This window comes from Pogona vitticeps, chromosome 3 (assembly GCF_051106095.1).
Source record: "Pogona vitticeps strain Pit_001003342236 chromosome 3, PviZW2.1, whole genome shotgun sequence".
NCBI lineage: Eukaryota > Metazoa > Chordata > Lepidosauria > Squamata > Agamidae > Pogona > Pogona vitticeps.
This window is the reverse complement of record NC_135785.1, coordinates 872827-893352: the sequence shown is the minus strand read 5'-3', so window position 1 is coordinate 893352 and position 20526 is coordinate 872827. Positions and strand designations below refer to the sequence as shown.

At 50.9% G+C, this 20526-nt stretch overlaps 1 protein-coding gene across 1 annotated transcript in view; it reads right to left on the bottom strand.

The window, feature by feature from the left end:
* Positions 1-5409: 5409 nt before the first annotated feature.
* LOC110087105 (putative cation-transporting ATPase 13A5) overlaps positions 5410-20526 on the bottom strand; it is a 36987-nt gene continuing 21870 nt past the window's right edge. The window contains exons 19-30 of the mRNA XM_078389003.1: positions 18605-18768; positions 17394-17525; positions 17054-17133; positions 16313-16355; positions 15226-15335; positions 14811-14907; positions 12222-12294; positions 11486-11660; positions 9584-9768; positions 9049-9137; positions 8648-8728; positions 5410-6294 (exon numbers count right to left, since the gene is read on the bottom strand). Of these exons, the coding sequence (XP_078245129.1) occupies positions 6094-6294; positions 8648-8728; positions 9049-9137; positions 9584-9768; positions 11486-11660; positions 12222-12294; positions 14811-14907; positions 15226-15335; positions 16313-16355; positions 17054-17133; positions 17394-17525; positions 18605-18768 (1430 nt within the window). The 3' untranslated portion in view covers positions 5410-6093. The remainder of the gene's footprint in view (positions 6295-8647; positions 8729-9048; positions 9138-9583; positions 9769-11485; positions 11661-12221; positions 12295-14810; positions 14908-15225; positions 15336-16312; positions 16356-17053; positions 17134-17393; positions 17526-18604; positions 18769-20526) is intronic.

Sequence of the window (20526 nt, the reverse complement as noted above, 5' to 3'; positions counted from 1 at the left end):
CACCTGACTTTTCCAATTTTTAGCATAAAGAATTCTAGCTGCGGTGAGTATATATATATATATATAAACTATACATTTCTTTGTTTTATCTATATTTTCTGGTACCATACTCAATAAAACAGTTCTGGGGTCAATGGAACCTTACAAACCAATATTTGTTGTAACACAGTATGCACTCCTATCCAATATTGTTTCGCTAATCTACAGGTCCACCACATATGATAATAGCTTCCCACGTGTGCTTCACATTTCCAACAGACTTTTGATATATCTGTATATATCTTTGACAATTTTTCTGGAGTTATATGCCATCTGTAAAACATCTTATATATGTTTTCTTTAAAATTGACCAATTTTGTAAGGTTTATATTATTTTGCCATATTTGCAACCATTGATCAGTATCAATGTTATGTCCTATATTTTGTGCTCATTTAATCAAACATTCTTTAACCATCTCATCTTGCATTTTAATTTCTAATAAATGATTATACATTTTCTTAATTATTTTATCTTTTGAGCCAAATAAGGTCTTGTCAAATGTCACTTTGACATCAATCTCGGCCACCCTTCTAAGGTCAACTCAGTTCCAATTTTCCAAGGGGTGACCAGAATTGGGACAGAACAATCTCCTGAGACCTACGGAAGGCAGTGTCGAGTTTAGGAAGGAAGGAAGGAAGGAAGGAAGGAAGGAAGGAAGGAAGGAAGGAAGGAAGGAAGGAAGGAAGGAAGGAAGGAAGGAAGGAAGGAAGGAAGGAAAGGGAATGGAAGGAAGGAAGGAAGGAAGGAAGGAAGGAAGGAAGGAAGGAAGGAAGGAAGGAAGGAAGGAAGGAAGGAAGGAAGGAAGGAAGGAAGGAAGGAAAGGGAATGGAAGGAAGGAAGGAAGGAAGGAAGGAAGGAAGGAAGGAAGGAAGGAAGGAAGGAAGGAAGGAAGGAAGGAAGGAAGGAAGGAAGGAAAGGGAATGGAAGGAAGGAAGGAAGGAAGGAAGGAAGGAAGGAAGGAAGGAAGGAAGGAAGGAAGGAAGGAAGGAAGGAAGGAAGGAAGGAAGGAAGGAAGGAAAGGGAATGGAAGGAAGGAAGGAAGGAAGGAAGGAAGGAAGGAAGGAAGGAAGGAAGGAAGGAGGGAAGGAAGGAAGGAAGGAAGGAAGGAAGGAAGGAAGGAAGGAAGGAAGGAAGGAAGGAAGGAAGGAAGGAAGGAAGGAAGGAAGGAAGGAAGGAAGGAAGGAAGGAAGGAAGGAAGGAAGGAAGGAAGGAAGGAAGGAAGGAAGGAAGGAAGCTCAACAAGCAAAGCCACCTTGATGGGAAGGAGGCAAAGATAGAAAGAGAGAACATAAGGTTTCAAAGAGAGGATCGTTCAGGTAGCTCTGCCCTGGGTTCGGGTTTTTGAAGGAGGGCCTCCCTTCCATTGGGAACTAAGCCCCCCCCCCAAGCACAGAGCTGCCACAGGAGAGTGTGTGTACCACAAGGACTTTTAAATTCTCCTCTGCCTGAAGAGCAAGGAGGTCAAACACTGGGCGAGAGTGGCTCTCTCTTTGCGGTGAGGTGGTGTCTACCATTCCATCTTTACCAGTCTGTCAAAAGACATTGCGAAAGACTAGCCTCAGGAACCATGGATGCACCACAAGGCAAGTCCTCTGGCACCGGGTCTGTGGGGACTTGATCGGAGGTCCTGGAGCGTCGCAACCCCAATGTCGTCAGCGCCTTTGGATAACAAATGGAGAGGCTCTTCGCAACGGGACAATCTCAGGCCAGTTTTTCTGGTCATTCTTCTGGACTCCCGTCTGATCGCTCAGATTGGGCAGGGGAGTGAACCACGTCGGTATCCGGTGACCCATCCTCAGGGCAAAGGCAAGGGAATTAAAAACCAGAAGGCGCTTGTGGAAAAACCCTATGGAGATCAGCAAGACACACACAGAGAGAGAGAGAGAGAGAGAGGTTATTCTTAGAATTGGCAAATCTTCAACCATCAAAGCTGACTTGATTGTCACCAGGCAGGCTCTTCTGATCTCCAGTAGCTTGCTGCTTCTATACTTTGAAACAGCGGTTCTGTGGGCTCATTTGGCTCTCCTTGAGAAGGATCTTGGAATGGTTGTAATTCACAAGCTGAATAGGAGACAACAGGGTGATGTGGCTGCAGGAAAGGCAAATGTTACTTTAAGCTGCATTACAAGAAGTATAGTTTCCAAATCCCGTGAGGTGCTGGCCCCCCTCTATTCGGCACTGGTTGAGCCTCACCTTGAGTCCTGGGTCCAGTTCCGGACACCACACTTTAAGAAGGATGCTAACAAATTGGAACAAGTTCGGAGGAGGGCGACAAGGAGGATCAGGGGACTGGAAACCAAGCCCTAGGAGGAAAAACTATAGCCATAGCCATGAGTCCTGTGTGGGAGAGGATTCCTTCTCGGCCCGGAAGGCACCTTCTTAGTGAGTACAAAATGTTCCATTCAGAACGAGGATGTTCAAAGGTTGACATTTCCTGCCTTTTCCCCTCGCATGCATGTATGGGGGTGGGTAGGGGGGGTGGGTTTTGTTCGCTGAGGAAGTGGGACGTGGCCCACTCTTGTTCCGGGCAGCCCCTGTTCCAGCCTCTTGCCAGGCCCCTTGATTGGCCCCATCCAAGTAATGAAGGGTTTCAGATGCAGAGACCTGAGCGGAGAGAGGGTGGGTGGGGTGAAGAGACAACCCCCCTCCAAAGCCTCCACCATCGTCTCTGCCACCCCAACCTTGGAGGCTCTTTCTTGGCTGCACAGGGTGGATTGGCCTGTGCCCAGACCACCTGGCAATCTACTGCCACATTGGTGTATCTTTTGGAAATTGCCCATGTTCTCAAAGAACAACGAAAGAGGACACCACCCTTGGACCCTGGCCTGAGGGCAACACACCCCTTCTGAAAAGGGACCAGTGGACGTTGTGGATCAGGGCTGCCCCACCAGGGCATTCCCTCCCTGTCCACAGGGAAGGAGGGATGGTCTTCTGAGCAACTCAGAAGGAGTGATATGATGGGGCTCCGGTCTTAACGGTCCTGGTAGGAAGAAGGTGGCTTTTGACGGCAGTGTGTGAGAGGAAGAGGAAGGGAGTGCCAGCCAGCTCCGGTGAGGACAGAGGGGTGGAGAAGGTGGCTGGGGCCATTTTGAAGCAGGAGGACATGGCCGATCCCCAAAGAATCCCCAAAGAGAAACAGAAGTCCGGCAGTTGCAGACGAGAAACGATCACCCTCAGACTGGGGACTTCCAGAAGAGCTTTCGAAAGGGCCACCGAGGCTTCCACACACCCACGCCATCCCGTCTCTGAGCCTGGATGCCCAGATCGGCCAGGAGAGGCTTTGCACAATTCAACTGTGGTGTGCCAGCTGCCTCCGTTCCTGGGAGAGGTCCCGTTTGGCCACCGTGAGGCAGGCCCTAGTGACATCCCAGCCAGATTGACTGTAATGCCGTCCGTGTGGGGCTGCCCTAAGGAAGCAAGCCAGCTTTGTTCCATGTTGAACAGGCAGACTTTGAAGGCATCAAAATCTAGGAAGAAATTGAGAAGGAAAACAAAAAACAAAAAAGCTCTGACACAGGGCGGGGAGGGAGATGGGGAGAACGAAGCAAAAACCCTCTCCACACACTGGCATTTAGTTAGGGGGCATGGATGACTGATGGCATGGCCAGGGTGGGGCCCCCTCATCTGCTTGTGTTTCGACTTAGAATGCCCCATCCTTGAGGTAACACGTTTTCCTGATGCAGGGCACGATCCCGTGGGAGCCTTGGCTGCACAGCGCTGAGCCCTTCTTGTTCCGGGGGGGGGGGGGGCAAGGCTCCCGCCTGCGCTGATCAGCTGTGGCGTGGAGAGCCTTGGGGACCAAAGAAGAGCAGCGGCAGAGGGGCCCCCGAGCCTCTCCGAGACGGCCCACGGCCCTCGTCTCTTGGCTGGGAAGCAGAAGCATTATCAGTGCAAAGTGTTTAATCAACAGATGATGGACATTGGGGGACTCATCACTTCCCCCCCCCCACACACACACACCCCTCCACAGACCCTTTGTAGCTGATCCTCCCCTCTCTGAAGATGACCCATCTGGAGATGCCCTGGAGGGGACTGGCCGGCCATGGGGCAAAACAGGAAGGAGGGTCCAGATGGGTCCGGCACCTCAGAAGGCCCTGATCGCATGGGATTCCCTCTTCTCTCTCTCTCTCTCTCTCTTTCCAGGCAGCAAAAGGGTGGAACCATTTTTGTGTCTCTCCCTCGCAGTGTCAGAGAAAGGGACTTGTACCAGAGGAGGAAGGGGGAAGGAGCAACGAGAGCAGCCTCTTCAAGGAGGACAGAGTGGAGGGGCGGGGGCGGGGTGGGGGCTGGGGTCTGCACGTGAGGGTTCCAGCTGCAGTGAAGGGCCACCCAAGTCGTGCCTGGTGGCCTGTCCTCCCTGCCGGGAGGCTAGAGCAGAGCGAGGCTTTTATTAACTTGGGCTGCCATTCCCTGGAACTGGGGAGGCCATTCCCAGGCACCCCAGAGGCCAGGGAAGGGGGTTCGCTGCCGCTCTCTGCCTCTCCGTCTTGCTTAGAGGGTCGCCCCAGAAGGGAATGCCAACGTTGTCATTTGCGTTGGGAGCATGGCCACTCTCTCCCCATCACACTCCTCCGGATGGCGTGTGTGTTCTGCCGACAGGACACAATCTGTTCCCCGGTCAGCCTCTCTCTCTCTGTCCAGGCAGAAGGCACGGAGGGGCCACGGAGGGAGCACATCAGAGGGATGGAGACGGATGGGCTCCGGGCAGGCCGCCTGGGGCCAAGGAGAAACAGAGGGGAAACCGCTAATTGCTATGAGCTACCGGAGGGAGAAGAAGGGCCAAGCATCCTCCCCAAAGGGCGTCGGATGAGAAGACGCCACCGCCAGCTTCACTGTCCGGCAACAGGCACTTTGCACGGCAGCACAGAGCCTTCGGCAACACTGCTGGCGCGTGCGATCTTGAAACAGAGGTCTTACCCGGGCCTCTGCACTTTTGAGGGAATGAAAGGAGATGCCAGTGGGATCAGGCATGGGATTCAGCGCTGCATCCGAAGAACAGGAGATAGGAAGCAAATCAAGGAGGGGGTGCTCCGTGACGGAGTTGGGGGGCCAAGGAAGTGCTATTCCAGGCAACAAATCCCCACACCCAAACTCATGAACCAAGGGCAGCCACAGAGACGCCAGAGGGGCAGAGGGTGGCGACTCTGGCACAACAACCTTTTTAATGGGCACAGAAAACGTGCACAGACTCCTGCCATGAGAGACACCATCCAAATATCCAACCCTGCCTTTGAAATGGACTAAAATCCACAGTCAATCTTGCCTGCCTCCAGCGCAGGGTTTTCTCTCGCCTCCAACAGGGAATAAACCAGGGCTATTTTTTTCTGAAGTCCTTGTGATGAGATCTCTGTGCCCTGGACGGGACGGAACTTTCTTTCTTTCTTTCTTTCTTTCTTTCTTTCTTTCTTTCTTTCTTTCTTTCTTTCTTTCTTTCTCTTTCTTTCTTTCTTTCTTTCTTTCTTTCTTTCTTTCTTTCTTTCTTTCCTTCCTTTCCTTCTTTCTTTCTCTCTCTCTCTCGTTGTTTGTTTGTTTGTTTGTTTGTTTGTTTGTTTGTTTGTTTATTTATTTATTTATTTATTGTCTTGGCCGTAATGTGTCCTGTTTGAAAGGCTGGTGCTCTCCTCATCACTCAGCACCCTTTCCCCCTGCCCACCCACCCCACAGCTCCCGGTCTCCCTCCCTCCCATCCGCCCCACCCCACCCCATCTGCAAAGGTCATGAGAGAAACCTATTTCGTTTTCGTTGTGCAAAAACACCAGGGTTGCGCTGGCTGCCACCGCCCGCCCTCTCTACAGGGTGTTTTCTGCCCTGCAGAGGCCCTGGCCCTTCGCCTTCGTCGTCTTCCCGCTCCCTGTGGAAATGTCTGTGAGGACTGGAACTGAGTCCCCTTCGGGTGGGGGCTCAGCTCTGGCCACCCGTTTCCAAAAGCTGTCCACACACCAGGGTCTCCTGTGCCACACCGTTTCCCGTGGGAATCATGGCCCGTCTCTTTGAAAAAGGAGTTCAGCGTGTGCGGACGAGGGGCCAGGTCCTCGGTGTGTCCCGCCGGGCGCCTACTTCTCTTCCTGGTCATCGAAGGCGGGGTTGACGTAGGCCTCGCTTCTCCCCTCGGTGGCCCAATCCCTTCGGTTCACGGGAGGCCACGAGGTGTCCGCTTCCAACTGCCGCTGCAGCTTCCGGTACTGGCTGGACGAACGGAACCGGAAGAGAGCCTTGATCCAGAGCCAGAGGCTGTAGTTCTGCAGGAGGGCGTCCTGGGGAGAAAGAAAGAGACAAGGTTGTGGTTTGGTTGGAACAGGGGGCTGCTCGGCTGCCGGGGGTCCCTCCGTGGGCCTCTCAGTCGACGTGGCTCAGGCAGGAACATCACCCCTGTTTTCAGGCCCTCAACCTTCTTTGCTCGTCCTCTTCCTCTTCCTTCTGCTCCCATCAAGACTTTGTCTCTTCCTGATGATTGAACAAAAGGGCTACTTGCCAGGGGACAACAAGATTTAGGCTCTCGAGGACAGGGGAGTCCTCCCACCCCAAAAAGAAGCACTTGGTCGCTCTCAGAGTTGGCAGGGGAAACCGCCACTGTGCCCCTTCGCCCTTGGCTCTTGGTGGCGTCCCGTTCCATTCACCCCCAGATACTGGGAGACGGGAGCTGCAAAGCAGGCACAGAGCAAAGCCTGCCTCTGCCTTGTCCATCAGCCCACCCTTCCGGAGACAGGACAGGGGTGACCCTATGGCCCCCCCCAGAGCACACCTGGCAGGTGCAGCAGAGTCTCTGAAGGGAAGGAACGTCCGTATCACCCCAGGGACAGGACACTGCAGATGCTTTAGCAAATCTCATCCCAACATCCATTTTACACAAAGGGGAGGCCTGGAAAGAGCAGGTTCTTGACCTGCAATGGCGGTCCTCTTCAAAGGGTCATCTGTGACCTCACGGGCAGAATACGGGTCTCGTCCTTGGGAAAAGGCACGTCTGAACCGTTCTGCCACTGGGTAGCTTCGGGCAGGAGCTCTGCCTCATGACCTCCACTCCACCAGTCCACCTGGACCTCAGCTAAATCCCATTCTGAGCTGTCTGGGAGGAGGGAGAGAGAGAGGAGGCTGTAGAGGTCATTCTCTGGTCATGATGCTTAGTGGTTAGAAAGGAAGTCCAGGATGAAGCGTAGGGAAAAGCTCTTGAGCGATCCTGAAACCAGAGGCCCTTCCCGAATGATCTGGGGGAACGCCAGCCCTAATGCCAAGGGAACCCACAGTCCCAATGCAAGGACACCCTAGAATAGCTTATGGCAGAATATTTCTCCACACCAGCCCTCAGGCATGGCTTTCAAAGCATCCAGAGGGATCTGGCCCAGCAGAGTCATCTTGCCTAGACTGCAGCTTATAATGCTGCTGGACCACATCCTCAGGGTTGGGGTCTTATCCCACGGTTCTCCTGCAGAGGAGGGCCCCCTGCAGATCTGGCTGCAATGGGAGTCGACGGTGCGAACCGTGGTGGGAGTCCAGCATGGATGCTGCCAGTCCACTCACCACTGAAGTCCACTGAGGGCACCGCTGTGGCCGAACGGCCTCTGGCACAGGAGCCAAAGCAAGAGGAGCGAAGACGCCTTGGCCAGATGTTATTCTCTTGGGGTTCTTTTTAGCCTTTATCCCCTTAGGTACAGAAGGTGTAGGGCACCCTGATGCCTGTTTCTCCCAACCTTCACCTGGATACTCCTCGACACCAAAGGGGGAGGCCACATGAGACTTGCAGAGTGGTCACTGCCGGCACACGCCCTCCTGTGGCATGCCAGCGTGGCCAAAGCTGAAATCTTTGATCTTGACGCTTTTGAGGTCAAGGAAAGATATGTTGTGCCCACTGAAGCTGATGTGGACGAAGGCCTTGGCCTGGACTCAAGAGTCGTCAGAAAGGGAACCGTCTTGCCGTTAGCAGTGGGCGGCAGACCTGGGGGCCAGCTGGTCGGCCACCATGAGGGAATCTTCTCACAGAAGGCCGAGCTGAGGTGGACAGTTTCTAACCCTGGTTTAGTACATCCATGGCAACCTGAAGCCCAGTCAAGAGCCATGGAGCTTGCCAAGAGAGGACTGGCATTCACATGGACCATCTGAAGGGTGTGGGATTTTATCCCACAGCTGGTGCAAAGAAACATACTGAGGGATTTACGCCGAGGCATGCTTCGGCAGGCACCACGGAGGGGTGGGGGTGAGGTGTTCCCCTCTTAAAGCAGCTTTGCTCTAGAATGTTTGCTCTAGACATGGCTGTGTGAAGACACCATGTAAGACTTGTCCGTGTGAGTTGCAGAGACTGTGGAGAAGAAAAGGGGGCTCCTCTCCTTCCGCCTGCAAGCCATTTCCTCGGATGACAGGGCTTGCACCTTATGCTCCATCCAGAAGGACATAAAGACAGACATCCAGAAGAAGGTGAGCCTCAAGACCAGTCAGAGTTGCTGGGCAGGAGGCGGCTGAGCTGGGCAGACCTTCTTCTGAGGGGGTCTTAATCCGCCACCCGCTCCCTACCTCAGCTCGCACTCTCCAAAGCCCTGAACAGGGCGGGTGCCCCTCTGTCTGAGGGGGAAGCAGGATCCCCTTTCAACAGAAGCAAGACATGCCCCCCCTACTCACCTCCACAAAATAGGAGACCAAAAACTTGACCACCAGCATGATCAGGACGTAAACCCTCCAGGTGACTGGGGTGCAGAGAAGCTGTGAGGAAAGAGAAGGGACCCGGGCAGTTAGACCCTTCCTCCTCCCTCAGCTCAGCTCCATTGACCTGGCACGGCAGGTCTTCTCCTGCCTCCATCCCGTCCCATCCCACCCCCCCATCCCCATCCCCATTCCAGCTCAGCCTAAGCAAGGACCCTTCACAGGCCAGCCGGCTAAGGTTGTGCGCTTTGTTCCCAGCAGAAAGCATGCTTTTCCATCTCACGCTGGTGGCCCAAATCCCAAAAACAGCAGGATCTTCTGGACACTCAAATCTATGATTCTACAAAAGATCCTTCCTGTGCGTGTCTTGCCACACTCACCATCATCCCCCTGTACACAGAATCGATGTCCGCAAAGAGGAGAAAGAGGCAAACCCCGAGCTGGAGGCACAGCAGGATGGAGAAAAGATCTGGAGAATCGGAAAGAAGGGGCCCCTGTTAACCCCCCCTTGGGGTGAGAGCAGAGAGGACCTCTCGTCTTGCAGAGGGAGGGTGCCTGGCCAGTGGAGGTGAGGAGGAGGAGGAGGAGGAAGAGAGGGGCGGTTCTCTGCCCCAGGAAGGCCTCCAAAAGGGAAGGTGGGAATCCTGCCGGCCAGGCTCTTTCGGGGGCTGATTTAGTAATGGATGCAAAACTCCATAAGAAAGCCCTAACCTAATCCCACGACAAGAAGCGCTGCCTTCTCTTCTGGCCGCCTTCTTCCGTCTCTGGGCGCAGCAGCCAAGGGTGCCTCGCCTCCAACCTGGTGGTCCAGGCGAGGATGGCATAACTGGGCGGGACCGTGAGGAGGGGCTCGTGCCAAGTAAGACCTGTGCACGGAAAGGGCCGACGAGGATAGGCTCTCCCGGGGTCACTCACAGTTGGAGTAGATGGGCTTCCGGAAGGGCTTCCCCTTGGAGAAGACAAAGGCCACGATGAGGCAGTCGATGGTGACAAGAGGCCACAGGGTGGTGTCCTCGTAGCTCAACACACTGTGGTCTTCCGCCGTGGCGTTGGCAGTCCCGTTGCCTGGGAAGAGGGGCCGGTTCCCGGAGGGGCATCCCCTGAAAGGAAGAGATCAGACATGTGCTTGCTTGTCTCTTCCATTCTTTCAGGACTCCTCTGTCAGGCATCTCTTTGGCGCGAGGGAAGCAGACACCCAGAATCCATGCAACGTGGGGCCACCCTCCTTCCTCGTACTGCGGTGCAGGCTCATCTCCTCACTTTAGCTCCGAGGACCTGGTGGGAAAAGCCTCCAGGAGCTTTCCTGAGCCTCCAGCTGGGAAGTCTCTTCTCTGGCCTGGTTTGGTATCCATGGCCTCCTGGCAGAGTCCTTTTCTAACTCACCTAACCCTCTCAAAGAGCCACACGGGGTAGGAGGTCACCTTGACCGAGAAGGCAAAGTTAAATCCCCCTTAAGCCAAGTCCAGAATGCCTGGGAACCACGTCCCCCTGAACCAGAGCAGGGGGTTCAGAGAACCTGACCTCTCCTGGATTTATCCTCTGAAGAAGTTTCCTTAGCAGAGCGGCTAGACTTGGGGTCTCGGGGAAAAGCTTTTTTCTATCTATCCCTAGAGGTCCACTATAGTTCATGATGTCCCGAGACTTGGAAGAGAGGACGGAGGAATGCAGGAAGGCCCATACTTGTTTGCTTATTTGTTGTTTTGACTTACAGTGGTGCCTCGCATTACGTTAATTCGTTCCAGCGAAATCGCTGTAGAACGAAAACATCGTAATGCGAAAATAAAAAGCCCATTGAAATGCATTAAAACCCGTTTAATGCGTTCCAATGGGCTGGAAACTCAACGTCCAGCAAAGATCCTCCACAGGGTAGCCATTTTCACTGCATGTTCAGCAAGGAATCCGTCCCAGAAAACAGTGTGGAACTATTTTGCTTACCCGGCAGCCGTTTTGAAACCGCTGATCAGCTGTTTTAAAATCGTCATTTTGCGAAGAATAGGTTCCTGAAGCAGGGAACCGATCATCGCAAAGTGAAAAAAACCCACTCAGACCATCGTTTTGTGATTGCAAAAAAGATCATCGTAATGCGGTTTTGTCATAAAGTGAGGCAATCGTAAAGCAAGGCACAACTTGTACATCCTTCCCCATAGTGCTTAAAGCACGCTTGGGGTGGGCGGGGTGCAACTTAATAATGCAAATGAAACTCTCCCCCCCCGCAAGCTGAGTACTCATTTCACCGACCTTAGAGTAATGGAATGCTGAGTCAACCTTGAGCTGGGGCTACCTGAGCCCATCAGGATTGAACTCAGGTCGTGAGCAGAGTCTTCACTACAGTACTGCAATTGAACCCCCATGCCACGGAGCTTGCTACTTGCTGGGTTCTTGCTTATCCTGGGACCTGAGTCAAGTCGTCCCGCCTACCAGAGCAAGTGGGACAACCCAAGGAAAGGAGGCCTTCTTCCTTTCCTTGGGTTGAAAGCTGGGCGATGGCAGTCTGTGCTCTCTACATCCCTGGTGAGGTGACATGACTTCCTCGGTATTGTCCCGGTCTTGCCCTACATGCATGGCCTCAGGTACCTTGACCACATCGGCTGCAACCCGTCCCGGTGTCAAGGGCCACCCTCTGTGGCGTAGAATGTGGCTTCTCAGGGGGTGGGAGGAACAGTGTTGGCCCTGAGACAGGAAGCTCTCCTTGCAGCTAAAGGCATCAGCCCCGTAAGCAAGGCGTCTGTCATCCTGCACGCAGTCCTCCTAAAATGAGTGGCCCTCCTCCTCATGCCCTCCAGGAGAGGGGGGGAACCCTCGGGGTTGGGGTCTCACCTGTGGCTCCGCAGCTCCGAGTACCAGGGCTGCTGCTTCACGAAGAGGAAGCCAGAGACCTGCACGGCGAGGGCAAAGCCGACGTTGAGGACGACGGAGAGCAGCAGGGAAGGAGAGAGGAGGCGTCCAGGGGGCCGGTAAGGAGCGAGCGTGGGGTAAGCCTGGGTCAGGCTCACTGTTGGGAAGGGAGAGGAGGGCGGTTTTAGGAAAGCTGCCAGCTGCAAGAGAGGAGTCCCCCTTCACGTTCCTCCACCCCACATGCCATCCGGATGGGGCCTGCAGATCGGTCACCTGCCCCGGGGGGCTCTCGTGCACCCCAGAGAACGGCTGAGGGGAAGGGCGGAGGCACCTCCTTCCCCCACAAGGCAAGGAAAGCAGGGCTCCCAGAAGGGCTGCAGAAACTTTGGAGGGGTGTACGTGGGCTGCACGTTTAGACCACGTGCCACGAGAGAGGTCAGGAAGAGAAGCTCTTGGTGGCAGCCCCCCAGGAGTGGGAAAAACCAACATTAGAGACTAACACCCTCCCCCCCCCCAAAAAAAAACCACACCAGAATCTATACTTTATCAGGCAAGAAAATATGAATAGTTGCTAAGGGCGAATTGTGATTTAATTCGGTCCTTTTTGCAAGTGCGATTTCTGCCTCCCTGGCCTTACGGATCCCCACTGGAAGCCCTTGGCTCACTCAGGAGACCTCAGGGAGCCAAGCAGATCATGGTCTGACAGAGATCTACTTACTTGTCAGGCAGACGACCAGGGTGATGCAAACGTCCTGCATAAGGTACTGGTAATTCCCAAAGATCTGTGTTTGCTAAAAGGAGAAAATTTGTTCGGGGGGGGGAGAGAGATATTTATTTATTTATTTATTTATTTATTTATTTATTTATTTATTTATTTTTATTTATTTTCATTTCCATTTCCATTATTATTATTATTATTATTATTATTATTATTATTATTATTATTATTATTATTATTATTATTATTATTATTATTATGGCTACAGGGGCAGACTGGCTACAGTTTTGCTAAAGGAGACACGGGCGCAAGGCTGAAGGAGGTGGCAAAACTGCTCTGAAATCGCACACAGAGCCTTCTCTGGTTGGCCTCCCCTCTCCCTCTGCAGATCGCCCGCCCACGTCTGTTCAGTCTGCCATGGCTCCTTGCCACCCCACTGTGCCCCCGAAAAAAGATTATGGTGATGAAATTGGTTATGAAAGCTAGAAAGTGGTTTACTGATGGGATTTGTAGTGTGGAATTAGCCTAAAAGAATCCATTTTGGTCTCTGGGTGCTTGAAAGTGGAAATTTCCTAAAGGCAGTTTTGCTTCATAGAAACTGGCCAGGCTGACCGCTATCAGGTTGCCTTAGTAACATAGGCCTGGTAAAGTGAAAGCAGAGACATAACATTCCAGGAACTTAAAATGATAACAACTGGAGTTCTTGTGAGAAGATGGGGCGGGACAAGTTACTTTTTTCCTTACCCCTGATTGGTTGTTAGCTGTGAAGAAGAAAGCGGGAGTAAGTTGCAGACGGAGAGAGAGTGAAGATGGAGGACGGTTGAAAGACACAGAAGGGACTTTTTCCGTTTAATGGATTTTAACAAAGAACTTTTCCTAATGGACTGATGGAGTTGGATTTTCCAGAAGATTGGTATGTTCTTGATTGGACTATGGACAATGGGATTTACAGTATTATTTTAAGATGTAGTTTTTTACTTAAATAGAGGGGAAGCTTGCCTTTCCCAATTTCATTAGTTAGTAAGTTTGTTATTTTTGTTTCTTATAGCAGGAGATCAATTTCTTGTCTAACTGGATTAGATGGAAATGTACATATATGCCTCGCTTATGCATATACTTTATTCTTTCAGAACTTTGTTTTTCTAATAAAACAAAATATACTTAAGATCTGGAGTTTGGCTTCTTGAATAGAACAAATGCTACAATTCTATTCTAGTTTACCTAATTGGTTATTCTTTACAAGGCCACGGAAAAGTAACGCTACCTTGGGTCCAATATATTCCTGAGTGCTAGGAGATTTCAATATCCCTAGAGCTCACTTGTATATCTTGGTTCTCAATGAAATCGGGTCAGACTTGGAGTATGAGGGGAAGTGTTGCTGTCTAGGGTAAACCTATGGACCCGTTTTGCCTGTTTTAGAAGCTCACTCACTCAGAATCCTCTCTGTCCCATAGCAAACAGTTTCCCAGGAAGCTGGCTTTGCTCACAGCACCCTGCTAGGCTTCCGCATGAAGGTGGTGCCCTTCTTCCCCCCCCCCGGCAATCATAAATTCATGAACATGAAGGGACTTCATTACAGAGAAGCGCAGGGGAAAGTGAGCCGTGGCTGATCCTCTTCTCAGGAGCTGGCCCTAAGCTGAGCTCCTGAAGATTCCTCTACTGCGGGAGAACTGCAGAATGAAACCCCTGGAAGGTAAAGACAGTGTGTCCCCACTGCAAGGGGCAGTGGCTGCAAGGGGGAAGAAGCTGACCTCCCTCCTGCCGCCTCTCATTCCCCCCCCACAAGGAATTGCACCTTTTCTTCCCCAGGCTGTGCAGACTTTCAAGGGGCAGCAGCTGAAAAGAGAGCCATTTGAGAGAGAATCCTCTGCCTTGGAAGGGAAGTGTCCCTGGGGAGGCAGGGCATCCTTTGAGATCCGGCCTCAGCCCCATAAGCAAGGCGTCTGTCATCCTGCAGGCAGTCATCCTTGTCAGAATGTAGAAATTTTATAGGCCTGAACCTGGATAAGTGTATTATTAACGAGCTGCCATTGGGCACAGATGTGTATGCTGAGTCACTCTGAAGATGATGCAATGTCTGGAAATAAGAAGACACCAGGTGCAGAAGATGAAGTCATGTGTCTTCTGATTGGACTAGAGATGCCATCTATATGTATATAAGTGAACAGTGTCTGTGTATCATTTCTCTTCCTTATCCACCATTTGCTGCAATCCACTATGTCCGTTTGTGTAAAGAGTTCCTGCCATGCTGATGTGATGCCTGCCTGTAAATACTTGTAAATACTTGTAAATACAACCGCCTTGCAAAAGAAGAACTTGTAAGTGTCTTCAATAACTCTGTGCATTTTTCCTGTCGCCAAATCCGTGACAATCCTAAAACAAATTCTCTCCCTTCCACCTGTGAACCACTGCAGTCGGTCGTCCAGGCCTTAGCAGACATCAGCCAAAATCCAGTAGTGCTCTTATGCAAAAGGCGTAACTCTTAGCAAAGAACCACTGTAAGTTAAGAAATCTCCGTGGGCATTATCTCCTACCCGCTGAGTCAGGTCACACCAACTGTTTACACCAATTCAGTATCGAAATACATACCCAATAAAGGAGAGCAGTGCCAATGAACTGCACCAAGCCATAGAGGGTCAAGTATTTAAAGACGGCAAAGGAGGAGACGAGGGCGGCCCGTCCTTCCCTGGGGTGGAGAGAGGAACGGAGAGGATAAGAGGATGGAGGTATCTGCCTGGAGCAGCTCAGGGATGAGGAGGTGGCGCAGGGCTCGGAAGGAAAGGTTCAGCCCTCCGGAAAGGAAGGGCTGTGGTGAGCGCAAGCAGCCAAGCATGTGCCAGCCTGGAAGCCGGGCCAGGCTCGCTCCGGGTGCGTTCATTCTGGAAACACCTAATGGGAAGGGAAGGGGCAGGAGAGCCAGCAGGCTTTGTCTGTCCCCTTCGGGGGGGGGGGCAGGGACTGGCACCAGCATCACAAGCGCTGACTGGGGTGAAGCAGGACCCACCGTATCAGCTCCGGCACGCACTCGATGTTGGGGGTTTGGGAGGTGAAGGGCGAAGCCACCGAGGCCTCATGCTCAGAAAGGGAGATCCCAGCATGCGCCGTTTTCAAAGCCTGTGGAGAAAAAGAATCCCAGATATCATCCATTTGAGGAGAGAAAAAGAGGAATCAGATCAGCAAGAGGATCCCTCCGTTCTAAAGACCGAGGGGTTTTGTTCACCATAAACCACCTAAACCCTTGTGGGTCCTTTGTTAGATGCAAAAGAGGAAAGATTCTGATGTTTTCATGCATGTAGAGATTCATTCTGTGCATCTGAGGAAGCCGTTTACCATCCACAAACACATTTATGCCCAGTGCAATTTGTGAGTCGTTGAGTGGATTCTTCGTTGCATTGGGTGCAAAGGCTCATTTTCTCCTGGAAATTTCTGCAGCGTATCTCCCTGAATACGCAATGGAAAATATACTGTATGGCTAGGGGCCAGAACTGATCAGACACATGTTTGCCTCCTAAACCCATTACGGCTCAAAATGCAGGTTTCTTGGTCACAGAATCTGGAATCCAACCAGAAAATGGTCAGTTCTGGAACTGATTCTCTTCCACGCAGGAGCAGGCCCAAAAGATGAGCATGATTTCATATGCAAGTCCACGTAGCCCAATCAGCTGTCTCCGGGTGTGTATTTATCAACTATGTTCGTCCTGGTTTGCCGAAAACATGAGAATCAAGGGTTCTCCTGGGAAGTTCAGATTCTGTGGAAGGCCACCAAAGAATCGGGTGCTTTCCCCCTGGTCTCGTGATGGCTGTGTGACTCTGTGACTTGCTAAACCCACCACCTGCCAACTGATACATAGCTAACTCAAAGGGATGCACGGTGTTGTACAACATATGGTCTGGATTTCTACCAAATCTAAATAGCACCCTGAGTTCATCCACAAGGGAGTGCGGGCTACTTGGGGAATCCTATTTCCATCTCTTAGCTACCCTGTTTACAGGGTCAGAGCAAAGAGAGCAAGCAACCATTAGAAGAAGAAGAGGAGGAGGAGGAGGAGGAGGAGGAGAAGGAGGAGGAGGAGGCCATCCTAATAGCTTACCCCGCAGTCGTTGGCACCATCTCCACACATCCCCACGTAGTAACTGGAAGACAGAAGGGGACACGGTCTATCAACTCACTTATTAGAAACAGCTGTGGCATTTGCACACGCGAAGATACACAAGGCAGCTTCGTCAACCCTGGCAGATCACTTTCCGCACGAGTGTTCACCTTCCTACTAAAATTAACCTGTCCCATGTCTTAAAGGTGCTGCCCTTTACTTGGTGGAGAAGACTAAGGTGGCTGACTCCTTTCGGAAGGACACAAACCCAGGCCCTCATCATCATCCTACAGGTGGAGACCTCCCTGCTGGGCCACCTTGGATACCCACCCACTTGCCTGCCAGGCAGAAATTGGGGGTTAGTTAAAAACCAGAACGGAAGAGGGATGTCTTAAGAAAAATTGGTGCCCAGGCACAAAACGCCCCGCAGAACAACATTCCAAGTGCCTGTTCTGGGCAGAAAATTAACATCCCCCCAAAAAATCCAGCTCAGAACAGTGACTTTGGAGTAGGGCAGCCCCACCAAATTGACCCTAACCCTGCCCAGCTGTTGGGGGGAAGAGCAGGAAGCAGTCCTAAGGGAACAGAGCCCTCCGCTAGCCCTCCGGTCACCTCCGCCCCTCCATTCCCTCCTAGGTGAACAACAAACACATCCTGGGGCTTTGGGGTGTGTCTGTGTGTATGTGTGAACGCCCCACTTTTTCACTCCCTCCCTCCCTGCCCTTGGGCCAAGACACCTACTCCAGTTTCTGAAATTCTTCCACAAGGCTGGACTTCTGGCCTGGAGACATCCTTGCAAATACCGTGGCGTTCATAAGGATCTGGAGGAAGGAAAACAGGAAAACTCAGCAACCACCACGGAACGTTTTTCGCCTCTCCTGCCATAAGGAAGTCTTGGTCGCAAGGGCGCTGAGACCTCCTTGTTCGTGACAGCAATGCCATATAAAAGAAAGCACGCTCCTAACTCAGCCGTGGCAGGTGTGTGTGTGTGTGTGTGTGTGTGTGTGTGTGTGTGTGTGTGTGTGTGTGTGTGTGTGTGTGTGTGTGTGTGTGTGTGTGTGTGTGTGTGTCCACAATTTACCTTTGGTAGCAAACTAGGGAAGTATTTCTGGAGGACCTGATAAGATCTTCCGTTCAGGACAAAATCGAAGTTGCTGCTGCTTTTGCTGCTGCTGCCGCCGCCGCCACCAGGCTCCATGGTAATGCAGGGATCCTGAAAGTTAAGGGAAGGTTATTCCAAGCGGTCCCCTCCATCCCCAGGGGTTAGAAGCATTCACGCCCATGAAAGAGAGACAGACAAAAAGAGACTCAACAGGGTCAAGGTCGCATCAAAGAGACTCTGTGTGGGATCAGAATCGCAGATCCTGTGGCTACTGCCTTTGGCTCTGTCCACACGGTGAAATTGGGGGCAACCCCGGCTGGTGCCTCAAAGGTCTCTTCGTCTTCAGTGCAAGCTGTTTTTACTCAAGTACAGTGGTGCCTCGCTAGACAGTTACCCCGCATGACAGTTTTTCGCTAGACATTGACTTTTTGCAATCGCTATAGTGATTCGCAAACCAGTGATTCCTATGGGGGAATTTCGCTGGACAATGTTTGGTCCCTGCTTCTCAAACCAATTTTCGCTAGAGACGATTTTGACAGCTCCCTCTGCGCTCGCAAAACGGGTGTTTTCGGGACCTAAGCTTCACAGATGGGACTGGGAGGAATTGCTCTCACGGAGGAAAAGAAGTCCCTCTGGATGGATAAATTTGACTCACCATCCTGGAGCTCATAGGCAGGCAGGACCAACTCTGGACTGATCTTTCCCAACTTTTTTTGGCCATAGCAATAAACACAATATGAACAAAATAGAGACCCAGTGCAAATTCTTCACACCTCAAAAAATTTCTGCAATTGTTTTTGCAAAAAAAGCAAAGCAAAAAAAAAAAAAAAAAGCAAAGCGTGCTGCTTATATAACGCCCCCATAGCGCTTCAAACACTCTCTGGGCAGTTTACAATTTAATTATGCAGGGTACACATTGCCCCCCCCAAAACAGCAAGCTGGGTACTCATTTTACTGACCTCGGAAGGAGAGAAGGCTGAGTCAACCTTGAGCCGGCTACCTGGGATTTGAACCCCAGGTCGTGAGCACAGTTTTGGCTGCGGTACAGCGGTTTAACCACTGCGCCACGAGGGCAAAATGCAAAAAAAGCAAAACAAATGCAAAACAAAAAGAGGGCAAAATTTCTTCTAAGGAGGAGCAAACTCTTTTTCTCACTTGGGGCCAAGAAAATAACGGAGGTGAAGCCTTACCTGGATTTCTCCCTTGCATGGCTGGGTCTCCTCCACCAGCTGCCAGGTGATGGAGGCCGGCTGCGTCTCCTCGGGCTCGCTGGCCTCCACGAGGATCACTTTGCTGCTGCCGGAGACCATCCCAGAGCGCTTGGCGACGGTGACAGCGGTCTCAAGATTGTCCCCTGGAAAGAAGCACCCCATATCAGGAGGGAGGTTCAGCCACGCCGGGCCTCACCCACCAGCCTTGGCTCCACAACCAGGACCATCTTGGTCTTTAACTCTCTTTCTCTCTCTTTTTTGGCCCAGATCTGGGATAAGGGGCAAGATATCTCCGGAAAACTTCAACGACACAATACAGGCAAAGGGTCTTCTCTCTTTTTTTTTTTTTTTCAAAATATAACAGTAACAGGTTGACAGAGCAGGAAGAAAAGAATACAATTCTGCACTGGGGTTGCGGCGCGACACGACAAAAACCCCAAAGAGTCCTGCAGTGGCAGAAAGAGTCCTGCCCTGAAGATGAACCGATTTATTTCATCCTGATCCTCTGAGGGTCTCAATCCTGCACCTGAAGAAGTCGGTCATCCTAATTCACAGCACCTCCCTCTGACAGGAAATGTGTTGGGCTTAAAATGGCAGCATTACTTTTCCCTTTGCTTCCCTTTTCAATGTTCTGTGGCCAAGTTGAACTGGCTCTGAAAAAAAAGTCCTGTGGAGCTTTAAAGGCGAACATCGCCTTCCGTGGATTCCAGCTCCCGTCTTCCGAGGAAAGGAACGAGAGTCCAGGGAAATAAAACACCATTCTCATGCAACTTCTGTGCAAAGGGTTTCATAAGTCTTCTTTCATTCATGGTTTCTGGTGATAAGTCAGGGCGAGGAAATATCTTCTGTCCCTGAAGTTGTAAGTCTTTAATTTTCCTGAGTTTGTTCCAAACATAATTCTGCGTTTTCTCTCTTGAAAAAGCTATTATAATGTCTCTAGGCCTGGCTCCAGGCTTTGGTTTCGGTTTCAGAGATCGGTGAGTGCGTTCAAGGTCCTCATCTGTTATATTTATGCCATGTTCCTGAAAAAAAGCAATTACAGTCTTCCCAAGGTCTCCTGCAGCAATGTCTTCTGTTACTCCTGAAAGTCTTAAGTTCCTTCGCCTTTGGCGGTCTGATAATATGGCCAGCCTTTTTTTTAATTGCTGTATTTCTTTCTCGTTGTTTTCACTTTTTTTCACAGCATTATCTGCAGCTGACCTTGCTGTTTTAACCTCTTCCACTAATTGCCCAAACTTAGATTGAAGCGCTTTTAGATGATAAAGGATCAAGGGGTTGATATTCTGTGTCTGCAGGAAACGCATAAGAGTAAGAGAGACGTAAGACCTTTGATGAAGTCTACTGACTGGAGTTTGCAGATAGAGTCAAGGGGAACAAACAAAGCAAGGGGTGTGGCCATTCTCTTGCACTCTAGAATGAATATAGATGTTTTGGAACAATGTAAAGATAGAGATGGAAGATTTATTTTTGTGAAATTCAGGATGAATGGAAAGAAGTATACTTTGGCATGTATTTATGCACCTAACAAAGGACAAACCCTATTTTTGAACCGAACCTTTCAAAGATTGCAGTCATTTTATGAAGGAGACTTGTTAATTGCAGGGGATTTGAATAATGATATTAGGGAAAATAAGAAAGTAAACTTAAAAAAATGGAAACTTAAAGAGGTATTTAGTCTCCTGCAGGATGAAAAGCATCCTACCTTTTTCTCAAAAAGGTATAAAAAGTTTTCCTGTATTGATCATATCTTAGTGAAAGAAACTAACGATATGGAAGTTAATAGAGTGGAAACAGGAGCTATATGGATTTCAGATCACGCACCATTACTTGTTGAGATTGGTTTGGAGGAGGAACAGAAAGTTAGAAGGTGGAGGTTTAACTCTAGGATATTTTTGCAACAA